The 20,947-nt window shown below is 40.2% G+C and overlaps 1 protein-coding gene across 2 annotated transcripts in view; it reads right to left on the bottom strand.

Annotated features, from left to right (window-relative positions):
• Window positions 1–1,478: 1,478 nt before the first annotated feature.
• Window positions 1,479–20,947, bottom strand: part of eng (endoglin) — a 36,838-nt gene continuing 17,369 nt past the window's right edge. Inside the window, exons 4-14 of one of the 2 annotated variants that reach the window (XM_083983597.1) lie at window positions 15,674–15,787; window positions 11,724–11,898; window positions 8,412–8,583; window positions 8,207–8,321; window positions 7,734–7,935; window positions 7,390–7,523; window positions 6,935–7,156; window positions 6,718–6,784; window positions 3,557–3,667; window positions 3,423–3,470; window positions 1,479–3,332 (exon numbers count right to left, since the gene is read on the bottom strand). In XM_083983597.1, the coding sequence (XP_083839723.1) occupies window positions 3,211–3,332; window positions 3,423–3,470; window positions 3,557–3,667; window positions 6,718–6,784; window positions 6,935–7,156; window positions 7,390–7,523; window positions 7,734–7,935; window positions 8,207–8,321; window positions 8,412–8,583; window positions 11,724–11,898; window positions 15,674–15,787 (1,482 nt within the window). In that variant the 3' untranslated portion in view covers window positions 1,479–3,210. The remainder of the gene's footprint in view (window positions 3,333–3,422; window positions 3,471–3,556; window positions 3,668–6,717; window positions 6,785–6,934; window positions 7,157–7,389; window positions 7,524–7,733; window positions 7,936–8,206; window positions 8,322–8,411; window positions 8,584–11,723; window positions 11,899–15,673; window positions 15,788–20,947) is intronic. The other variant, XM_083983598.1, reaches the window with a different exon arrangement.

Raw genomic sequence — 20,947 nt, 5'->3', positions numbered from 1 at the left:
AAAAAACTGTCAGAGGGTTGCATGTTTGACTGGGATGCTCCTTTGTTGTGAGACATTCTGTCTTTCAGAATTCAGAACGCACTTCCCCATCACACCCACAGCAGATAGATGATGAACTCAGTACAATGTCAGGATGTCAGTGTCAGCAGAGATATGCTGTGTTTTGGGACTGCAGGGGAATGTTACAGGGGAGGGGAGGGGGCAAAAGTCAGACAGGGGTAAAACCAACAAAACAAACACACTGCCTGTGACATGTGGTGTGACACGCATGGTCTGTGACTACATGGTAATCAAAACTCAAATCTATATGAGAATTTAAAAAACAAAATAAAATAAAAGATTAAAATACAAAAACAAATTGTGCATTTGATAAGTGCCTTGGTTAGAAATGGTCTCGGCTCCTCCAATAAAAGAAAGAACCAAGCAGGTTAAGAAAACTGATTCAAAGTAAGAAAATCATACAACACTTACAAAAAAACACAGTAAAAAAAATACATATTGACATTACATACAAGTTAATCTCATCATATTGCACAAATACTCAAGTGGCTATTTGTACTGGCCCTCTTTGTTTCGTCTCTCCACGAATACAAACAACGAGGAGACATTTTACAAATGTAGTTGGTTTGGAAAACACAGAACACTTCAGAGATAAGGTTTGAAGTTGAATTAATTACTTTAGCAATCCAAATTAGACGGTGAGTAACTATTTGGAATGTGAAAATGCATGCATCAGTAAAGGTAAAACAGTGTATCAAATGCATATAAAGAAACGTTTTATCACAATTTTGGTGCTTCTGTTAAGACAAGTAATTTACTGTAGATACAAACAGATTCTTCTGCTTACCTACAATACCTGACTTGTGGTGGGAATATTTTATTTTCTTTATAGAGGTAAAAGAGTGGCAATGAAAACATAAAACACATTTACATTTGTACACCGAAACAAATAGCGGGTTCACGGATCAACCGTCACTCTAGAGTTGTAAGCCGTCATGGAATGCCCCCCCATCATGCATCTGTGCGGCTTCCGTCTTAGCATTAGCACTGCAGTGGCTGATGCAGCCCATCACACATAATAAAGCTGAAGCTAATGATTTTAACGTCAGACTCGTCTCTCTCAATAACAGTTTCCATTTTGTTGCTGTATGTTCTGTGATGAGATGAAGATAAGATAAGGCTAAATTAGGAATTTAAAATCATCTTTACAGAGTCTAATGTATTGTTACAAGCAGAGCAAAACAAGAACATTTGGTTTTATACTATTGTTACTAGTGATAGTTATATTTATATAGGTAGTTTGTCTTTAAGGTTAAAGAAAAAAAAATGGGATGGAGTTTTTTTCAGTCAGTGCATCTTTTGAGTTTGCCAGATCTCATCAGTGTTTGGATTTTAGTGAATGAGGATTTGCCAGTACACCAGGCCTATTCATTTAAAATGATCGTTTAGCTTAAACTGCACAGATTGCATGTCCCTCCAGATGGGATATACTAATTAAATATCAAATTCATTATAAGACATTTCAGTTTTATTCTGCTTGTTCTTTTCTTTCTCTTTTTTTTTGTACCTATGCTTTTCTCGGGGTTTGGTCACATCTAGGTGGCCGTTCTTCACTACCTTGTTTGTCAATGTGAAAAGCTCTGAATGCATTGGTGAGCCATAACATCCATTAGAGGTCTAAAAATGTTTTCCCTTTTGTGCCCTCATTTTCGATCACAAGACAGAGTGGAGCATTAGGGGCTGGCTACAAACTGACTGAAAAGATACTGAACATGAGAAAAGTGGGTTGGACAGTTTATGTCTAGTTTAATGTCCAGTCATGATCTTTATGTAAGGGGAGAGTAATGGTTTATAAACCACTGAAAAGCAGCATCTTTCTGGCCTGAAAACACCGCAATGCTTTACATTAAGGTCTCTTTATAAGGCATAAAGGTATCTTTTACATGTGTTTGTGTTTCTTCACACAGGCATGGATTTTATTTAGGCAACAAATTGTCAGGCAGTGGTGATGGACGGGGATATTGTGCAAAGGAAAAGTACTGGAATTCAACCTCCAGACAGACTATTTTAGGGAAACTCCACCCTGTGGGAGTTGCTGTGTGAGTGGCGCTAGATTTCATACATGAATGAGAGGCGCGCAGGAGGTCTTGGAGCTGACTCCTCCTCATGGACACATTACTCAGCGGTGACTACAGTCATACATCTCTGCATGGACTATTGCTACATTTAGGCCATGAAGATGATCTTAGATTGGTTTTATTGGGCAATTAGAAAATCAAATAAGCACTGACGGAAATCTTTTGGTTTGAAGGCCCTGATACAGCTGTTAGCTAATAGCACTCTTTATTTCATGAGCTATAAATGACCCGGAGGTCAGCTGAAAGGTTTGCCTAAAGTGACACAGAATAGAAGAAAATAATATAAAGACAGAAAATAAGATCAGTTCACCAGAGAAACCCAGGGTTAAGTTCAAACTTAACTCCAGACTTCTAAATGAAAGGAGGTAGCTATTAACCGTTGACCTCGAACTCCAATTAAGAACAAAGACCACCTTGAGGTGAGCATTTCATTGACTGGTTTGAGATCCTAACATGTTGAGCTTCTTAGTCCTCTAGCTGCTGTTGATAACTTTTTGGACTGAACCAAAAGTCCTTCATGTTTTTGTAGCTTAGATGTGAATGCAAAACAGCTTTTCATCTGTTTTTCAAAGTCAGTCTTCTGACTGGTTTGTCTCCTGTCTAACTATTATTGTGCTGCCATCAAACAAGCACAATTCATTGAAAGGAATGCAGTGAATTTCCTGTTAGCTCTTGGGGGATATGGTTTGTTTTTCCTGTTGCTGGGAGCCAATTTATTTTTTTTTTCTCTTGCCCTCTTTAACTTCCTGTCTAGGAGCTTGACATTACAGAGAGGCTACAGAGGTGAGCGTCAGAAGCCATTGATTAGACTTCTGTTATCCGTCACCCAGACTGCCCCCCTTCAACCCACCCTCCCACCCACCATTACATTACCAACTCCCAGATCACATCCATTTCAGGCTTGGTGTGTCAAAGACTGTGGTTGTGCTTTTTTTTAAAATGAGGATTTAAAGAGGGCAGGTAGGGGAGGAATGCTTTTTAAGCATTATTAAAGAAAACAAAAGCACAAAACCCATATAGGTGACTTTGAAGGGAGATGGTGGTCCTGCTGGTGGTGGAGATTACCATAATCTCATGCCATGCTGCTGGTCGGTGTGCTTTGGGTGCTTCCAATGCTGGCGTTGGCGCTGCTGTTCTCAGAGGGGGAAGGGTTGGTGGAAACTGGTTGTCGTTTTGCTCCCGAGCAAGGACAACCTTAAGAAACAGAAGAAGGAGAAGGAATCCAATAAGAAACATGATGACAAAGAAGGAGAGCGATGGAAAGAAATGCAAAGAAAAACTTACCGGGAAGATTTGCGGCAGTTGAGCTCATGTCCAGGCCAGTTGGGTATCCTGGATTATTAGGTAGAACAAAACACTTTTAAACACAGATACAATGTGAATTCAGATCTTTATTACACCGTTGATCATATATTTACCTGTTTTAATTTTGATAAACCACAGAGCTCCAATGAGTAAAACTCCAATCAGGAACCCTCCGAATGCAATGCCCAGAACAGCAGGTAGGCCAAAATCAAAGCATGGTTGGACTGCAACACACACAAAGCACAACAATGTAAACAAGCTTCAGTTAAACAACAGCAAACATCAACCACAAGTCAAAACTAGTGGTTATTACTGACAACAGCCTATTATAAATGATAAGCCAATGTTTCACAGTGACGTAAAATGTGATTTGTACAAGCTTGCTATCCCTCTCCTAGATATGGTGACAGATACGTGCAAAGAACATGAAGAAAATGTATCAGCTTTTTTTTTTACAGGGTGACCTCACCCTAACAAAAAAAAACAACTAAATTTGTAATCTTTAATTTACTCCATTCCAATTTAATGACACAATTTTCAATGGACAATCAAATTTGGCATTGGTGTTCTTAGCAAGCTGCACTGCACTACGTGCTTCTCTGCTAACAGAAAACAGAAAATTCGGAGCCAGCAGCAAAAAGAAAAAAAAATCCTTTCTCCTCACAGCAGCTCTATCTGTTCTCTCACTCTTTCAAACACTAAAACTTGATCGAGCCACCGACATACAATAGTGTGTACAGACTGTACTGTGTATTAACCTGGCAAGGCCATCCCACAGTTTTGCTTCACTCATTGTGGTCCAGCAAGGGTATGAACAGATCACCTTGAGACAGACATCATTTTAAGAGCTCTCCACAATAGACCATTGACAGTTTTCCCCCTTCACTCAGACATCACCTCTAACTCTTCTGACATGTGTTTGTACAAACAAACTACTCACTGGGCAATTATTGATCTTAGCTTCCAGTTTTCAAGCTGAGAAAAACATGCCAGATTTTCTTAAATCTCTAAAGAAAAAAGGACCTTGAAAATTATTCAAATATAAGCTTTTAAATATTTTTTGTGGCAGAAAGCAGACTAAGAATTTAGAAAGATGTGATTATGATCTAAAAACTCTGACTTTGCATCCATTTAACATAAGCTAAATTAGACATTTAATTGTTTACAGTCTTAAATTTTGTACCTAAATCAGAACTACAATACAATACACACAGCTCTGTGAAAAAGTGAAAAGTCTAGATGCTTAGTGTTGCATATCAAGAAAAACAAGGGCACAAACACCCACCCCTTCTCCTGCTACCTGTAGTGATCCTCCCACATGTTTCCACAACATTTGGAAGAAACTAATCATCACCTTTGCACGACTTTCTCTCACCTGCCTCTGTTGTCTCCTGCCTCCTGGTGGAAAGTGCTAGTCTAAGTACTATACTGGGCCTCATAAAATGCAGCTCTCCTTTCCTGAACTACATCAAAGACAGGACATGAAAGATGCGAAGGACAGTGGGTTTGTTTTGTACAAACTTGCCACTCTGCATCATGTACATCTGAATAAGTGGCGTGTGTAGTGCCGCTGTGTCTGCACCGAGCCTAGATCAAATCACGTCATGCTAATACTAGAGGACACATCATTCAAACTGAACTGAATTGACAAAATTCAATTACAAAGTGTGATACTGTACATGTAACTACATACTTTTTAATTTAAATTCAAAATTAAATGATTATTCAATATGCACTGAATTACAAATACTATTTTGCTTATGTATAGCAGCAGATTGGCACTGTGCTGAATAGTGACATCTTGTGGGCATTTGAACCAACTGCATCCCAGACAGTCAACCCAGTTTGTTGATCTCACTGTGAGCAACATTCCTTGACCCCCCGAATGAGCCAGAAACATCACAGCAGCTTGAGCAGGCTTTCTCCTGAGACGTTTTTCTGTCTGTAATCAGTTGCTGTGTTCGTTTGTTTAAGCGAGGCTTTGACAGCAAAGCTGAATAAACAGGAGCAGGAAGCAGAAGCTCCACTGCAGGTGGAGAGGAGGAGACACGCAGCAGGCCCGAGCTGTGACTCCCTGGAGCCCTCTGGATGAAAACTACCAAACAGGAAGGATCGCTGAATAGAGCACTGAGTCCGGCCCGGGGAAGGCTCGCAACAGAATGCAGTCAGCCAGTCCTGCTATGTAACCCTTGTATCTCTGACACTGACTAATAAATGGAAACATACGTAAACAGACGCACATAACCAGCATGTTACTTCACAACTACTTCCATCCTTGTGTTTCAGTTGCTCCAGAAAAACAACATTTCTAATTAGCAAGACGTGGACAAACAGGACACAGGAAGGTGTGGATAAGTAGTCAGCTTCCTCAACACTGCCACACCAGCCTTTGTATGTCTCTTTATAAAAAGAAATAGGGGATAAAGGAAGTTTAGAGAAATCATTTATCAGTCTGACAAACTCCACGTGTCCCCATCCCCCCATTCAATCACTGTCAACTTTCTTCGGTAATTTTTCTGTCTGAAGAATGGAATCTGAATTTTCCTAGAAATTAATCATCAGCCTGGAGCCTCCTTTCTTTGTAGACAGGCATCTTTCCTTGTTTGAGTCAACCGCGTTGAATGGCCTGACAATAGCACAAGGTCCAGTGGCTGTTTGGACAGCCTTGCAGTCATACCCCCTTGGAAACACAAAGGACTTCACCGCCCTCCCCAGAGGGCCATTACTTCTGATTGTGGCCACAAGGTCAGCCTGCAGACCTTCCTAAAGGACGAGGCCCTGCCCCGCAACCCCTTACTGGCTTCACTGCATATCCTGGCTTTACTGCTATGACAACCGCCTGCGCTACTAGTGGCGTGCGCTGAAAGCAACAATAGGAATGAAAATTACAGCAACTACTGCAACAGAGATGCACTGACCAGAACTACAGTATGAAACATTCATCTTCATGGTGAGGTCACTATTTTGGAGAGGGAACCTCTCCGCGTTGTTGGGTTTGGTGCATTTTCATTAATGTGAAAGCAATTAGGTGTTTTGTTTGTTACAATAATCAATTAATTTTAGTGTTGCAAATGTTTCTGTTAACCGTTGTAACATTTCTTGCTCTGCTAAACTGCTTATTTATACATGATGTATCATTTATATTAGAGGAAGAGGTGTGTGCGTGTGCGTGTGCGTGTGCGTGTGCGTGTGCGTGTGCGTGTGCGTGTGCGTGTGTGCGTGTGTGTGTGTGTGTATTTATTTATCCATGTTTTGGAGTTTAAACTGAACTCACTTGGTGGTTGCAGACATGACTGGGTAACCTCCAGGCTCCTCTTCACTCTTTTTTCATTTACACATATCTATTCAGGTTGGAAAAACAAATTATCAACAACAACCACAACAAGAGCAACATCCATCAACAAAGTCACAAGATTATAAAATTCTGTATAACCAAGACAACGTCCTAACAGAGGTTTACATTGTTGCAGTTTTTAAAGATGATCTCCTACCGTCTCGTAGCACATTTTGATGGAGCACTCCACTTCCCAGGTGGTGGATGTCAGCTCTTGGAGATGACCCAAGGAGAAGCTGAGTCGGGTGCTGTTGGGACAAGAAGAAGAGCACTCCTCTGGGTCGAACCGCAGATCAACAGGGGGGAAGCCATTGGAGAGCACAGCACAGCTGATCACCTTGATTTTCCAGACCGCTTCCCCGAAAATCACTGCAGAAATCTTCAGGAGACAATGAGGGGGATACAAGAATGGAAAAAAAACCCACAAGAATCTGTCAAATCTGCTGATTTAGGAAGTGCATGACTGTACACACACACACACACACACACACACACACACACACACACAGGAAGACACTGAGCATTCTGCTATGACTGAAATGTTTGTGACAGATTAAGCAATATCATATACAGTACATGATGCAAAGAAGATTAAATTACTTCTTACTGTACCTGTGCATAAATTCTCTTGTCCCTCGGTACCCTGGTGTTGGGGTCCAGGGGAGGATGGTAAGCAGGGGAGGTGTAGAGCTGCATGAATATCTGTTCAGAGTCACTTTGAGTAGTGGCTGGTGCTGGTGTTGCTTCTGTGGAAAGAAGACACAACATAAAATAAACCCTAAACATCCATGTACTTATTGCCTCTTATAAAACACTACGTATTATTCTAAAAGTAATTTTCCTCCTGTCACTTTGTGTAACATATATTATATGTGGGCCATGGTATTTGTCATACTCCATATACCCTCTACGTAAAAGCCGCTTCAAAACAGAAGTTTACCATCTATTGTCTTTACCTGTCGGCCTTACGTGTGCCAAGAGATCCAGTGAAATTGCACAGCCTTCAGGTCGGACTTCAGTGTAGCTGGTGAAAGTGCTGACTTTAAATGCAGTTAAAGCCTTCCTTTGCACTTCCTGTGCATCGTCACTGTTCTGTGTACTGTTAGGCCTCAATCTGTAATTGAAGCTGGGCATGGGCAATATGATGTCATTGTTAGACTGTAAAAAAGAGGGGACAAAAGAGTTCATATGAATCAGTAATGACTCAGAAACTGTGTTGAACACACCCCCACTCAAAAACAAGCTCATCAAACAGATAATATTTATCAGTAAAGCAATTTGCTTTGTTATTAGGTGGGCTATAAAAAACATACTAACGACAATGTAATCATACAGAGTGGAATTTCTGTCCTCTTAATAAATCTGCCCTCACATGTGTTACAGATAGGATTAGCTATATCTACTGGAATGTGTGTATGTGTAAACTTACAAGACACTTGGTGTGTATTGGATTGATGAGGATCCATGTGGTGCCCTGAGGACCTCGCAAGAACATTTGTATCTGCCTTGAATCGCCATTTGCACCCATGTTGAGTGATATATTGCTGCAACATGGAGAATTGAAAAGGACATGAGAACGTCTGCCAAAAAAGAGGGCAGAGGCAGTTGATGTCTTTTTGAATCTTCAGGTTTACCACACGCTGGCCGTCTCCGGGACGTTTATGATGTGGAGCTCGGGTTCACTGAGGTTCTGCTGCTGCGGGGAGCAAGATGCCGTCGGCGAAGGTGTTGTTTTAATCTCTATGAAGTCCTTCCTTGATGCATCTTCACTTTGAAGCAAACATTTAGAGGAGCCAGACTTGGTTCCTGTAAAAGCACAAACACTGATTAGCCATTGTTTCTCATTCATTGTTTGAAACACATAATTTAAGAAGACACTAAACTGGCCTGCCTGGACTTCTGGTTTAATAAAGCCAATTCATTCATTCTGTTATTTCTATTCATAAATATTGTAGCAATGCTCTTGGAGGCTTCTGCACTAGACTTGGTGACCAATACTGGGGGGGGGGGGTCTTAGTCCACTCTGCAGCAGAGGACCAGATCAGCACCTCGTCTTTTCATCTGTGGATGCTGTTCCAGGAGCAGCCTCGTGGGAGAACACTATCCTCAAGGCTTTAACCAAATAATGGTGATCGATTGTATACAGGTGCACTCCGGTGCAATGCTCCTATGCGCATTTTGTTTCATAACACTATGCTGGAAACGGGGGTGATATAAGTTTCCCACAGCACCTCGTATTGCCTCGTAACACCGACTGCCAAAAACAAGGAGCACTGTCAAACAGGCAGAGAATATTCAAGGCATATTGTAACCATGTTGAATTCAAGCTGACTGCTACTGCCCCCTTTGCATAGTGAAAAATACTAGTTTATCTATCATTCACACCTACTGTACTGGATGGGTGAGGGATTTTGGGTGCAGTATCACATCGAACTAAGTCTGCTTACTACAAGTCTTGACTAGCTTTTAGCTGGGCAACTAGAATTTAAAAGTAGCTGCTTTCACCCTGATTAACACTCACTGTTTGGCACAAGCAATAGCATGACATGAATATCAAATCACACCGAGACATTCAAGAAACCTGAGGGACATGTACATATTTTCTGCTCAGCTACTTAATAAGCCTTCAACTTGGCAACACACTGTTGTGTAGTCATTGCACAGACTTCTCAGACGCCTACGACAAGGCCTACACAAGTTCACCCAACACCCCAACACAGGCCAAGAGATACAACCAAAAAGCAATATGAGCTGTTCTTCTGCTTGAGTAATTCAAATGCCCTGGTGGGCAATGAGTAAATTAAAGCACTAGCTTAAACTGAGGGTGGCTGAAAAACAAAACGCAATTAAAATGGGAAAAGAGGGGTATGCCTCTGACAGACAGGGATGTTAAACCATCACCTACAGTAAGTCCCTATAATTGATAAACCTGGAGAGGGACAGGCAATCATAAAGAGGTAGAGATTAAAACTAAATACCCCCCAAAACACTGTGAAAGCCAGTGGACATAGCGGCGGACATCACTATTCCAGCATAGTCACCGTTCACTTCTAACTTCTAACCCATGTCAGAGCTCTGCTTTGGCTCAAACCGCCTTAAGGAGGCTTTGTTAGGAAATAATTGTGCTTGCATCGAGCGTCCTGCTGCTGCTACTGCTGCTGCTGGCAAAAGCAGCCAATAATATCCTCATGTCCAGCCTTTACTCGAGCCTTGAATGCTCACTTTAAATCACAGTTTATTTTGTACATCCATCTCCAGCACTGTTGGCCATTTGTCCATGCCATGGCTTCCCTTTCCAAATGTTTTGTCATACGCAATGACGTCTTGAACACTGGGGATGCTGAGCTGAGTCTCCCCTTTACTTTACCCAAGCTGAAGGATTTGCACTGATTACATGAGATTTTACCATATGGCAGGCTTGTCAGTGTACAGGTAGTTGTTGTTCAAACAGGCAGCCTTATAGAAGGTTTTACTGGGCTTTAAAATCAGTTGTTACACAGCTTGTTATTCTGGACTTAAATTGTGTTTTGTTGCTGTTATTGCCCATCGTGTTGTTAGGCTCAGTGCTGTATATGATAAAGGATTAGTACACACAGCTTTACCCTGGACTTTTCTGAAATAGAAGGCAATGTTTGTCTTCCATTGTCATTACGGGTTGTTTCCTGTGGGACAAGATATAGATGATTTGTAGAATTTCATTCTGCACCTAAAGTACACACAGAGTTGCTGTGGGATGATACATTTCAGTATATAGTACTGTATATTCCCCTTTCTACGTTGCTTTACAGGAGAATGGTTTTGTAGCAGCCACAGTTTAGCTCACACATACAGTACAGCAGCAGCTTGGGTTAACACTTCATAATAACTACACACTAAAGATTTAATTCAGCATTTATAAAGTAAATGTTATAGGAAAACTTGTGTATGCTTAAATACACATCTTCATAGTTTCTTTATAAGTTACATATAAGTTACTTATGAATGATATCACATAGTTGGTTTGACACTTGATTCATGAATGCTAAACCCATCATTTATTAAGTGTGAAAATACAACAATTTAACATATTATAGATGAGATTAGTATCAATGTAGGAAGAATGCTTTAAAATGATTAATTAACTAGTGTGTAGTTATCATGAAGTGTTACAGAAGCGTCCAAATATTGGGGTCAGGTTCTATTTGTTTCTTTATCTCTATGTGCAAAGCTGTGGTTTAAAAATATCTGTTCATCTTCACACACGTCTTCAATTATATCACTGAGAATCAATGAAGTAATGAGTGTGCTTGCTTTGGGGCTTGTTTTTTTCCCACAAACTCAGAGGGGAACATTGGAAATCAGTGTGTTGATGACCTGCAGTAACAGAAATCCTCTCTGTGAAAACTCAAATTTAAAAATCAAAGACCCGAGCTGCAATGCGCAGGGGCGCAGGGAAAAAAAAAAGAAAAAAAAAAGGCTTTCTGTATTTTTTGAACGCAACATGGTCTCATCACAGCACAGCGTTTTCTTAGTGATTTCATCGAAAAGGATTTTTATACACACTTAAGATAAGATAACACGAGTGATGAATTTTATCAAGAGCTCTGGGGACAACTCTGCATCCATCCATGATTACTGTACTGTAGACTCGCTGTTCAGTTATATAAGCTGGAGATGCAAGTTTTGCCGACTATAATTGCTTTGCTCTCCTCAGCACCGAAAAAAAAGAAAAAACCTGTTTCAAACCAAACAAAGATGCAGATAGTGGATTCCAGATAAACACCATGGGTGACAAGGGTGATAAATCTGAAACACTTTAAGGCAGCCAGACAGTCCTTTAGGGTTTCTGTAGTGATCCAATGACATTCTATAACATTGTCTCACGTACGTCCTCGTCTCACATGTACTATGGCATGTGAAAAATGATGTTAGTTAAATATCAGCCAGGCGACACAAACAATTCTCACCTGTCATTCCTGTTGACTTGAGTTCTGCCAGATTTCGGATTGTCGTGAATGATGTCACACCCCCAAACTTCTGCTCTGCCCACCTGACCAGCTCCTCATCTTGAGTGGGAAGGTATTCCTTGTGGATTTCTGGTGAAGGATCATTACTATACAGGTTGATTGTTGAATTGTTTGTCTGAAAAGCAGAAGGAAAGTCAATGTCAATTAGTATCATTGGAAGCAATCAACAGAGTGAGAATCAGCTACATCCTAAAAGCTATGAGTCCGTCTGTTACAAAAACACAGAACAGACTGAGTCAGCTTTATATTTATTTATATTTATATTTATCTCATGTCTGCTCAAGATTTTGTCATATTAAACTTGTTTGTCCATCCATCCAATTCTCCTCTATTACCCTCCACCCAACTCTCCCTCTATTCTCTTTGCAGGGTCCTGTTAAAAAGAAATGTTTATTATGGTTAAGTGTCCACGAGCCCAGTTGCACAACCCAGTTGGAGCCAAGGTCTTTCCTTTGCTTCCTGAGTGGGGCCAGGAAATGGGACCTTTTTTAGCTTTGTGCGTCACCACAGTCGGCTGGAATCTGGCTCCATACAAGGTATAAATATATACATCTAGACACTGCTGTTTCCTCGTCTGGACCAATGGGAAATAATGGAGTTTACGTTAAGGTTTGCATGAATAATAAGGCATAGAGGGGTGGGGGATTTGTAGACAGTTAGACATGTAAAAAAAAAAAAAAAGAAAAAGAAAAAAAGAAAAGAAAAGAAAAAAAAAAGCTCAATAAAAACAATTCAATGTTCCTGTTTGATTCTGGGCTCAGACTTCAATGGATTTTAATCTACTCTGATTTGCAGTTCAGAGGCTGAAGGTGGGAAAATACTAGTACTAGTACTGCAATTCCTCACTTTGTAAACACTGGAAGTTCACAGTTCATTTTGATGAGGTATATTTTTACAGAAATCTCTTATTTCTACTAGTATTTTAAACCAAAAAAGCTGCATAGTACAAAGTATTTTGAGCTCTTTGATTCTAATTATTTCATTGATTTATTTATGAGCGTTACAATACGCAGCTTACAGGCAGGTGATGCACACTTACTGGATTTTGACTCAACAAACTGTTCATCCTCCTTAGTCTGTGAGAAGAAGTTGGGCGGCAGTGTGCTGAGTAATTTTAGAAATAACTTTTTTTGTCATCCTGTTAGTGTTTATCAAGTGTGTGTGTGTGTTTAAATAATGAAAATCACTCTCCTGACCGGCCCGCAGTGTGTTTAACTATTTTTGTGTGTTTTGTCCTTGCGTCACAAAGCGAAAGCCAAGTAAGCCGGGGGGAGTCATCGGTCTTTCTACATGAATATTTGATTGATACGGGATCAAAAATAGCGTGAAGGGAAACGGCAGAAATAAAAGAAGGGAAACCAGTCACGACAGGGGGAAGAGAGAAGAAGGGCAGGAAGAACAAGGGAAATAACAATGGTAATCATTTTAATGATTACAGTAGAACTGGATCTCTGATTGGTCTTCGTGGAATCTGTGCGTAAAAATGATTTGATATTGTACAGGCTCCCAGTAAAGTTCAAGTGACTCCAAGATGTTTTGAGTGAAAACAGCAGCATCTTTATCTGCTGCAGATTACAGAATGTTCTGATAATAACTTATTTCCCATTTCCCAGCCTGTCGTGGGGATGGATGTGTGATTTCATGTGCTGAGTTCTGAGCTCTTTCACCTGATCAATAACAGCAGATTCTTTCATTATTTATATAAGTGCACATACATGATACACTGGAAAAAGTATTAAGACTCATAAGACTTGATGGGCAAAAGTTTTGTGTTGTCTTCAAGTGTTTTCCAAAACAACTCAACTGTGGGAGGCCAACAAGAGCTGTGACTGTGACACTGAGCCAAGCTGTCAGAGCTAGTGACGAACTTACTCAGATGCAGAACAGATGCTTTTCCTCTTACGCTGCAATCTGCAGTTAAACACTATTATCCCCCTGTGATACTGCTCATCCCATGAAAACATCCTGTGGTCACAGGCAATGTTGTCCAGGCTCTCCACAGGACATGATACAGGATGTGGTGTCACACGCTGCTGTCAGCGTATCACTAACTGATGACATTCCTGTAAACATCTCATCGTCGTGATTGGTCAGCTAATTCATTACAGTGTGAGAAGATGCAGATATATACAGTAAGTCATCAGGACATGTCTTCTTCTTCACTTTAATGTCAACATGACTCTAATTTTGTGTGTTGAAGCAGTTAAAAAGGGGGGAGGCTCTGGAGTCTTCCAAGTGATGCATTCATGGTCGCGAGGAAAGCTTTGACACGATAGAGCCAGCTGCCAAACAGCATCGTTGTAAACTCAAACGTGGAAGACAAACAACAAACTAAAACCTCCTAATAGAGACAGTGTGGATTTAATAGCTTCTTTCGTTTAAAATGTTACTGTTTGGCAGCCGACTGTCAAATCTCAAGAGCTCCCTGCAAACAACTTTACTGTATCGAGCAACTCAAGATAGTAAATGTTTCAAAGCTTAACGATAATGGAAGTTTGTGGAGAGAAATAAAGATGATAAAATGTTCACTGTGACTCTTCCTTTCTCAGGGAAGTTTGGAATCTCATCTCAGCCTCCACCCTGCGCTGATATGAAGCGACAACAGTGAGGGCACAGAAGGTAAGAAAAACACACATCACTCGGGAGAATGCAGACAAACTCCACTGGATTGTACAAACATTGAAAGTTTGACATGGGAAACAGCAAGATTAGTTCATACAGTATAATCAATTCTAATCACTGCCAAACGCAGCGAGGTCTTTGAGGCTTTCTGGACAATATTTGTCAAGTCCCATTTGCATGAAGCAAGTATAGTATTTGTCCGTTATTAAACATCTGGAAAAATCCCTTCAGATACAGTACATTTTGAACACTTAATTTGTGATCAATCGTGATTTACTATGGACACTCATGCAATTAATCATGCTTAAGTATTTTAATCGCTTGACAGCCCTGGATTATGAAGTTATTGTGACTATCTAGGAGGTTAAGGCTCATTATCTACAGGTACTACAGTTCCAAGTCACCAGAGACATTAAGAATTAACAGTAACATTTTAAGTAGTCTAATTTATTTGAAGGCAGAAGTTATTTTGAAATATCATTTCTGGTTAAAGACAGGCTATTCACCTTTGTGTCTGATATTTTGTGTTGTTAGAATCATAACTCTAACCCAAAACCATTTGACCTGACACAATAACTAACTTGCAGCACTCCCCACAACAGTATTATTCCTTCTATTTAATTAGGCATTCAGTCAGCTGAATAAAAGTTGTTTTGTGACCTCCTTAGATTTAATTCACAGATATGATCTGAGAACAGTGCATAAAAGTCAGAATCTTCCATTTCATTGGAACATTAATTTTACAGCCGATGCCATCAGCCCCTCTCGTTGCTGGCCACCATAAAACTTCTCTTACAGATTTTATAGTGTGGATAATAAAAACATGCGCACACACGCACACACACAAAAACAAAACAAACTGCCTCATACAGAGCAGCTAATATGTATGGAAAAGCAGCATGGTTCACTGTCGTTCTGAGCAGGCCCACAGAGCTGCACAGCTGTGGCAGTGTGGCTGTATGTAAACAGCTGGCGCTAGACAGCAGCTAAGTACATTACTGAAAAATAACCACTTACAACAGTGTCCCCACAACCCGTTCATTTTTCATGATTAGTTGGTGCTTGTTTAACGGCCTTGTGTATCAACAGCGAACTGTGATGTAACAGAGTAACGGAATCAGGTGGAAACAGAGCTAACTAATGAGCCTCTGAAGTTAACAGTTTGTTGCATGATCAGCTTTCCCAACATGTAGTCAACCTGCTTCTCTGGACAAACACTGTGTGTGGATGTGGAAGTTCATATAGAAAAACAAAGAGATTTTACTCACGTATACGTCCACATTGGCGTTGAGCTGTGGTAAACTAGTGAGGCTGCTTGCCGACGTGAGGATGAGCTTCATTGGCTTGGCAATGGAAAAATTGAGACTGAAAAACCCAGAATTCTGAAAAGAAGAAAAATATTTGTTACATACAGTGTTTACAGTGTCGCTCGTTTAGCTGCAGACTCTGCTGCTTAAGTTCACACCTTCTGTTTTTGCGAGCGGAAAACGTTGGAGTTTCTGATTGTGTTGGATGCAGAGAAAGTCTGGCAGTGGTGTAAGTCTCCAGGTGGAACACTCGGATTAGGAAGACAAAGAAATCGAATGGCACAATAAATTCACTTACACCATGAAGCCATCCATATTGGAGCTACTGTGCCGCCTATAATGAGTTTGTTTTTGGTAAGTTTACCACGCTGAGTGTATTCTGCTACACAAAGCAAAGCAGTCAAATAAAAAAAATATTTTAAAAGTTTGCAAATCATACAGCACAGTGCAAGGACAAATTTATCTGTGCAGTCTGTAGCAACGAGAAACACAACAGCTATCATGAATCTCTATTTGGGATCAATAAATGCAGACGATGAAAAATATCCACTAATGATGTGATGTGAAGAGAAACAGCCTTTATGACAGGCTCCATTAAAATGTAATATTTTGCAGAGATTCATACCACAAATAAAAAAAAATTGTAAACACCATGAATATGTGATCTAAGTGTTTTATACAGTGTCACACATAAATATATATAAAGCATGAAATCTTTGTAAAACCAAATGATATGTCACAAACAAATACAGTGTTGACAAAATTACAGTTATTCCCCAATTTGCAAGCCTCCCCGTCTGGCATGGAGCGTCATTAAAGGAGAAGACCTTGAGTTGACGCAGTACAGAGAGAGATTTTGCTCGCAGCACCAAGTTTAAAAATAGTTTCGACCACAGTTTAATTCTGTACAAGTTTTCCACAACCCTATCGCAAAAGACTCAGCGGGGAACATGACAATTATCCTTGTTTTTGCAACGACGAAATGTCAACACATGCATCTCTCCAGAAAAAGTGGTGCCAGTCATTTAAGGAACATTTGCAGATAGGCAGGAAGGAAGCTTGTCTTTGCTGTCTGTCTGTCTGTCTGTCTCCCGCCTTGACACAGACATTAATGAGGTAATGCAGCATGGTTCTATTATTACATCTCAATGCTACACACAAAACGAGACAGAAGCAAGTCAAAAGCTCAAAATTAATGATTTAGAGTCTTTGTAGCATTTACAGTGTTTTAACATGAGAAGAAACAGCACAATCATGCCATGATAATAATATAATAACACTAATTATATGAATTTAAAGAAACTTATAAATTCAGTATGTTTTATGATCATTTCATTATTTTTTATAACTTGCAACCCAGTGTGTTCCCATCATACACTGTGAATCCTTATGGTTGTTACTGTATATACAGTATATAAAAACTCAATTACATAATTTAACACATAATGTAATACCTCATTAACCATGTTTTCAGGGTAACAGATTCGCTAATCACCGCCACAGTCGCTCTATGAATCAGCCTTAATTACCATGCTCTGCATGTGCGTGGGGTAAAGCTGGCACAGTTGAGTTTTATGGATGTAAGTGGTGGTGAGTAAACCTTTTCACAGCGGAATAATAAATCTGAATTTAGAGACTTTTTTTTCCAAGGCTGACTTAATTTAATAAATCCGACTTCTAATTACTTTTTACTTCTCTAATAGCCCCAAGATAATTGGGTTTAGAAAAGTGGAAGAGTCATGGATTTGAAATCAGTTCAATTTTATGACTCAATGCATTAGAAATGAACGACCACTTTTTAAAAAAAATCAGCTTGGAAATATCTCCAGAGAGAGACTTTTGTGGAAATTTAACATTCATAAATACAAATTTCTGCTTTCATCCATCATGCCTTTTGACACCAAATAGTGTTTCTATTATATTTGAAGTTAGATTGTTTTTCAGTGCAGAGCCTGTTGGGGAGACAATGAGCATGCTGGGGAAACAGTGTGAATCCTTAATATTAAATTAATTTACTTGCTTCCTGATGTTGTGTTATCCAGGAGAATAGTGATGAGCTTGAGCCATGAAACATTTTTCAGACCCCCACAGAACAAATTAGGTCTGAGGAGACCATCCACAAATTGCATATGAGCAAAGCACAGATGCATATGAGTATAATGGACAGAGGAATCTGTCATTACACACACACACACACACACATCCCCACACACAGTGTCTCCATGACTCCAAAGGACATACATAGATTTGAATTAATTTCCTCAATTCCAACCTCAACCTTATTTAACCAGACATGTCAATGCAATGGTTTACCATTAAAGACACTGTCTTTTGTCCCACTAATGAAGACAAGTCCCCAAAACGTGAGTATTACATGTAAAATGAATGGTCTTCAGCCCCTTTTTTCTCTCTTTTAAATATTGGCCAAAGGGGGCACTGCAATCCCAGGTGAGAAGACGGTGACATTTGTTACAGAACATGAAAATAATAATAATTGCCAAGAGAGCCGAAGGGGAATATAACATCTAAAGCTGTTGCATATTTAAGTGCTGCACTCGGTCCATCCTAATAACATAACACTTGTGTCTGTTCTCTCGTTTGAGGCAACAAAAAAGCGAACTCTTATTTTGAACGTTTGTTATGATCGACCAAGAGAAATAAAAACAGCTCAGAAAGAGAGAGGGGGGGAAAGGTGCAGATGAATAGACTGAAGGAATGAAATTGTCTGGGACGTTGGGAAAGAAGGCGAAGAAATATGAGACAATGCCATTCATGTTTCCATTTGCCTATGCATGTATAATGTGTGTGATGCGGTGTGGATGTGGTAAAGGGAGTTGCAGGTAATCACATTTTGATAGGATACTTCCATTTCATCTTCAGTGCAGCACATTTATCTTAAAAAAAATGAATATATGTTGATTTCCCTGAGGACAGACAGAACCTAAGAGCGACTGGGTTATTACATGAGTCTCCACTTATCATAGGCTGAGTCTGAGAGTCTGAGAGACTTTGAATGGTTGAAACACAATGTCTTCCCAGAAATACCACTTTGTTTTTACCTGAATCGTGTTGCACGAACAGTAAATGAATGAATGGCATTTCCTACGGAGCTCATTGTGCTTCATGCAGAGATAACTCCGTGGTGTTTTCCTTATGCGTTCCTCCAACGAACCTCTTTGTCTCCCTGTCTCATTTCCCGCCCTTCATCCGTTTGTGACTTTCATTCTTTAATTTTGAACCCTCCATCATGACTGCTGCTGACCCTGATCACTCACCTTTGCTACTTTTGTTCCTGTGCTTTCAAGATACAATTGTTTTCCTTTTCAGACTTTCTTTTTTTTCCTCGGGAGCATTTTTTGAAGGGCCTTTGCTGATGCAGTTTCCAGTTATTCTTTTGGCTCTCTCCCTTAACTTGAATTGGCTCCGCTGGTCTCGTCTCGGCCCCTCGCCAAGACCCTGACTACACAAGCCAGTGTGTGACATCAGCGGGCCGTGTACAATCAGCTCCTCCCTATGAATTCTCCCGGCCTGTGCAGCCCCTTGATGCTCCCTCTATAATTCTCTGTGTGGTCAAGCTGTGAGAGTCAACCGTCTCTGGCAGGTAGTAAATCAGTATGAAAACAAAGGAATGGGGAAAGGAGGTGATAAGAAAATTCAAAGGACAAATTGGACATGGGAGGCAAAGCTCCCATCTAACTGGGCAGTTTGGCAAGGGATTAAGATGTTCCCCTTCCTCTGTGTTTACAAGAAAAATCTGTTCTGCACAGACAGTCAAGAGCAGATAAGAGGTCTGTGTGAAGAGATCTTACGTCCACTTTCTTCTTCATTTGATAAAACATCTACTCATCGTCCCACTAGAGAACAGGATATGCTAACTCTGTACAATGTCCACTGCGAGTCAAATTCCTTTTGTGAACTCAAACCCCACATCAATTTATACCACTCTGTCAGACAACTTCTTTCATTCTTTCTACAAACTTTTTCTGGCGCTGAAATGTCAGTTTCTTTTTTCTTTTTCTTTTTTTCTACTCTTGCTCGCAGCATAATGTATCCAGTTTCAGTCTCCGGGCCTAATAAGATGACTGAGAGGAGCAATTCCCTCCTAATATGCTTTAAATCTGTTTTGTCATCAAACAGCTTTTTCCTCTGATTTCCAGTCCATTAAATATGCTGTAAAACTTCAGTCCATTAAATGAGACTAAAGACTTGGCAAAAGATCTCAGCAACATTTATGCCAGTAACCCTTGTCGTTGAGGCAAAGGCAATCATCTGCTTGCACAATGTCAGCGCTTTTACAGTACTTGAAACAAAACTAAGTAATGAAACATACCTTGTGCAGACCTGGACGTCTGAGATTCTGTTATGCAAATGTGTCCTTGTGTAGCGTAAAAACTTAAAACATCTTAAAACATCACATTGAAAGGAATTAATTCTGTAAGAAAAGCATGCAGGCTGTGGAAGTCAGCTTAGCTTACTGGTGAAGGTTTCCCCATAAGAGAAAAACTCTGACAGGACTCTCTAAAGCTTTCATAAGCAACTTAAGGAAAGAACCTTTTATTAATTTTACAGAGGTAATAGATTCAGACAGGCCTTCGTACCGCACATTCCTGTGACAGGATTTTAGTTACTGTAAGAGTCCACACAACACATTTGCTTTGCTCCTCATAATCACCACCAAACGAGGACGAACGGCCAAACACAGCGAGAAATAAAAACAGACAATAAAATGGCACTTGCTTAAGACGAGTTATGTGAGAGCACTACATAAAGGACTGTAAGTGAGAACAAAAAGAAGCAGCGAGTGAACAGAGCACGGTGATAAAGAAATGACTAATGTGAGCTGACCGACAGTGTTGGACAGTGAAAAATGGAGTCTGGCACAGCAATAACAACATATAGATTAAAAGTTTTCTGGAGTTACTTTTTGGTGTTGTTCCTTTACGTAAGCTAAAAGTTTTACAATCAAAATGATCCACTGCACTGCAAAAAAAGAGAGAAAGGATCCTTTGAGCGCACAGCCAAAGCAGAGCTGGGCTGTTATACAAGCCTGTTTAGTGTGAAAAAAAAGATAAAAAACAACAGCCACATGTTGGGAAACCCTATCTTTCTGTTATGTCTGGCATCCGTTCAATGGTTAGCTGCTGTTTGGCTTGACAAAAGTTGGGCAAGGAGTGTGTGTGTGTGTGTGTGTGTGTGTGTGTGTGTGTGTGTGTGTGTGTGTGTGTGTGTGTGTGT

Source organism: Trachurus trachurus (genome assembly GCF_905171665.1).
Source record: "Trachurus trachurus genome assembly, chromosome: 12".
Lineage (NCBI taxonomy): Eukaryota > Metazoa > Chordata > Actinopteri > Carangiformes > Carangidae > Trachurus > Trachurus trachurus.
The sequence above is the reverse complement of the archived record's forward strand: the minus strand, read 5'-3'. Positions and strand labels throughout refer to the sequence as shown.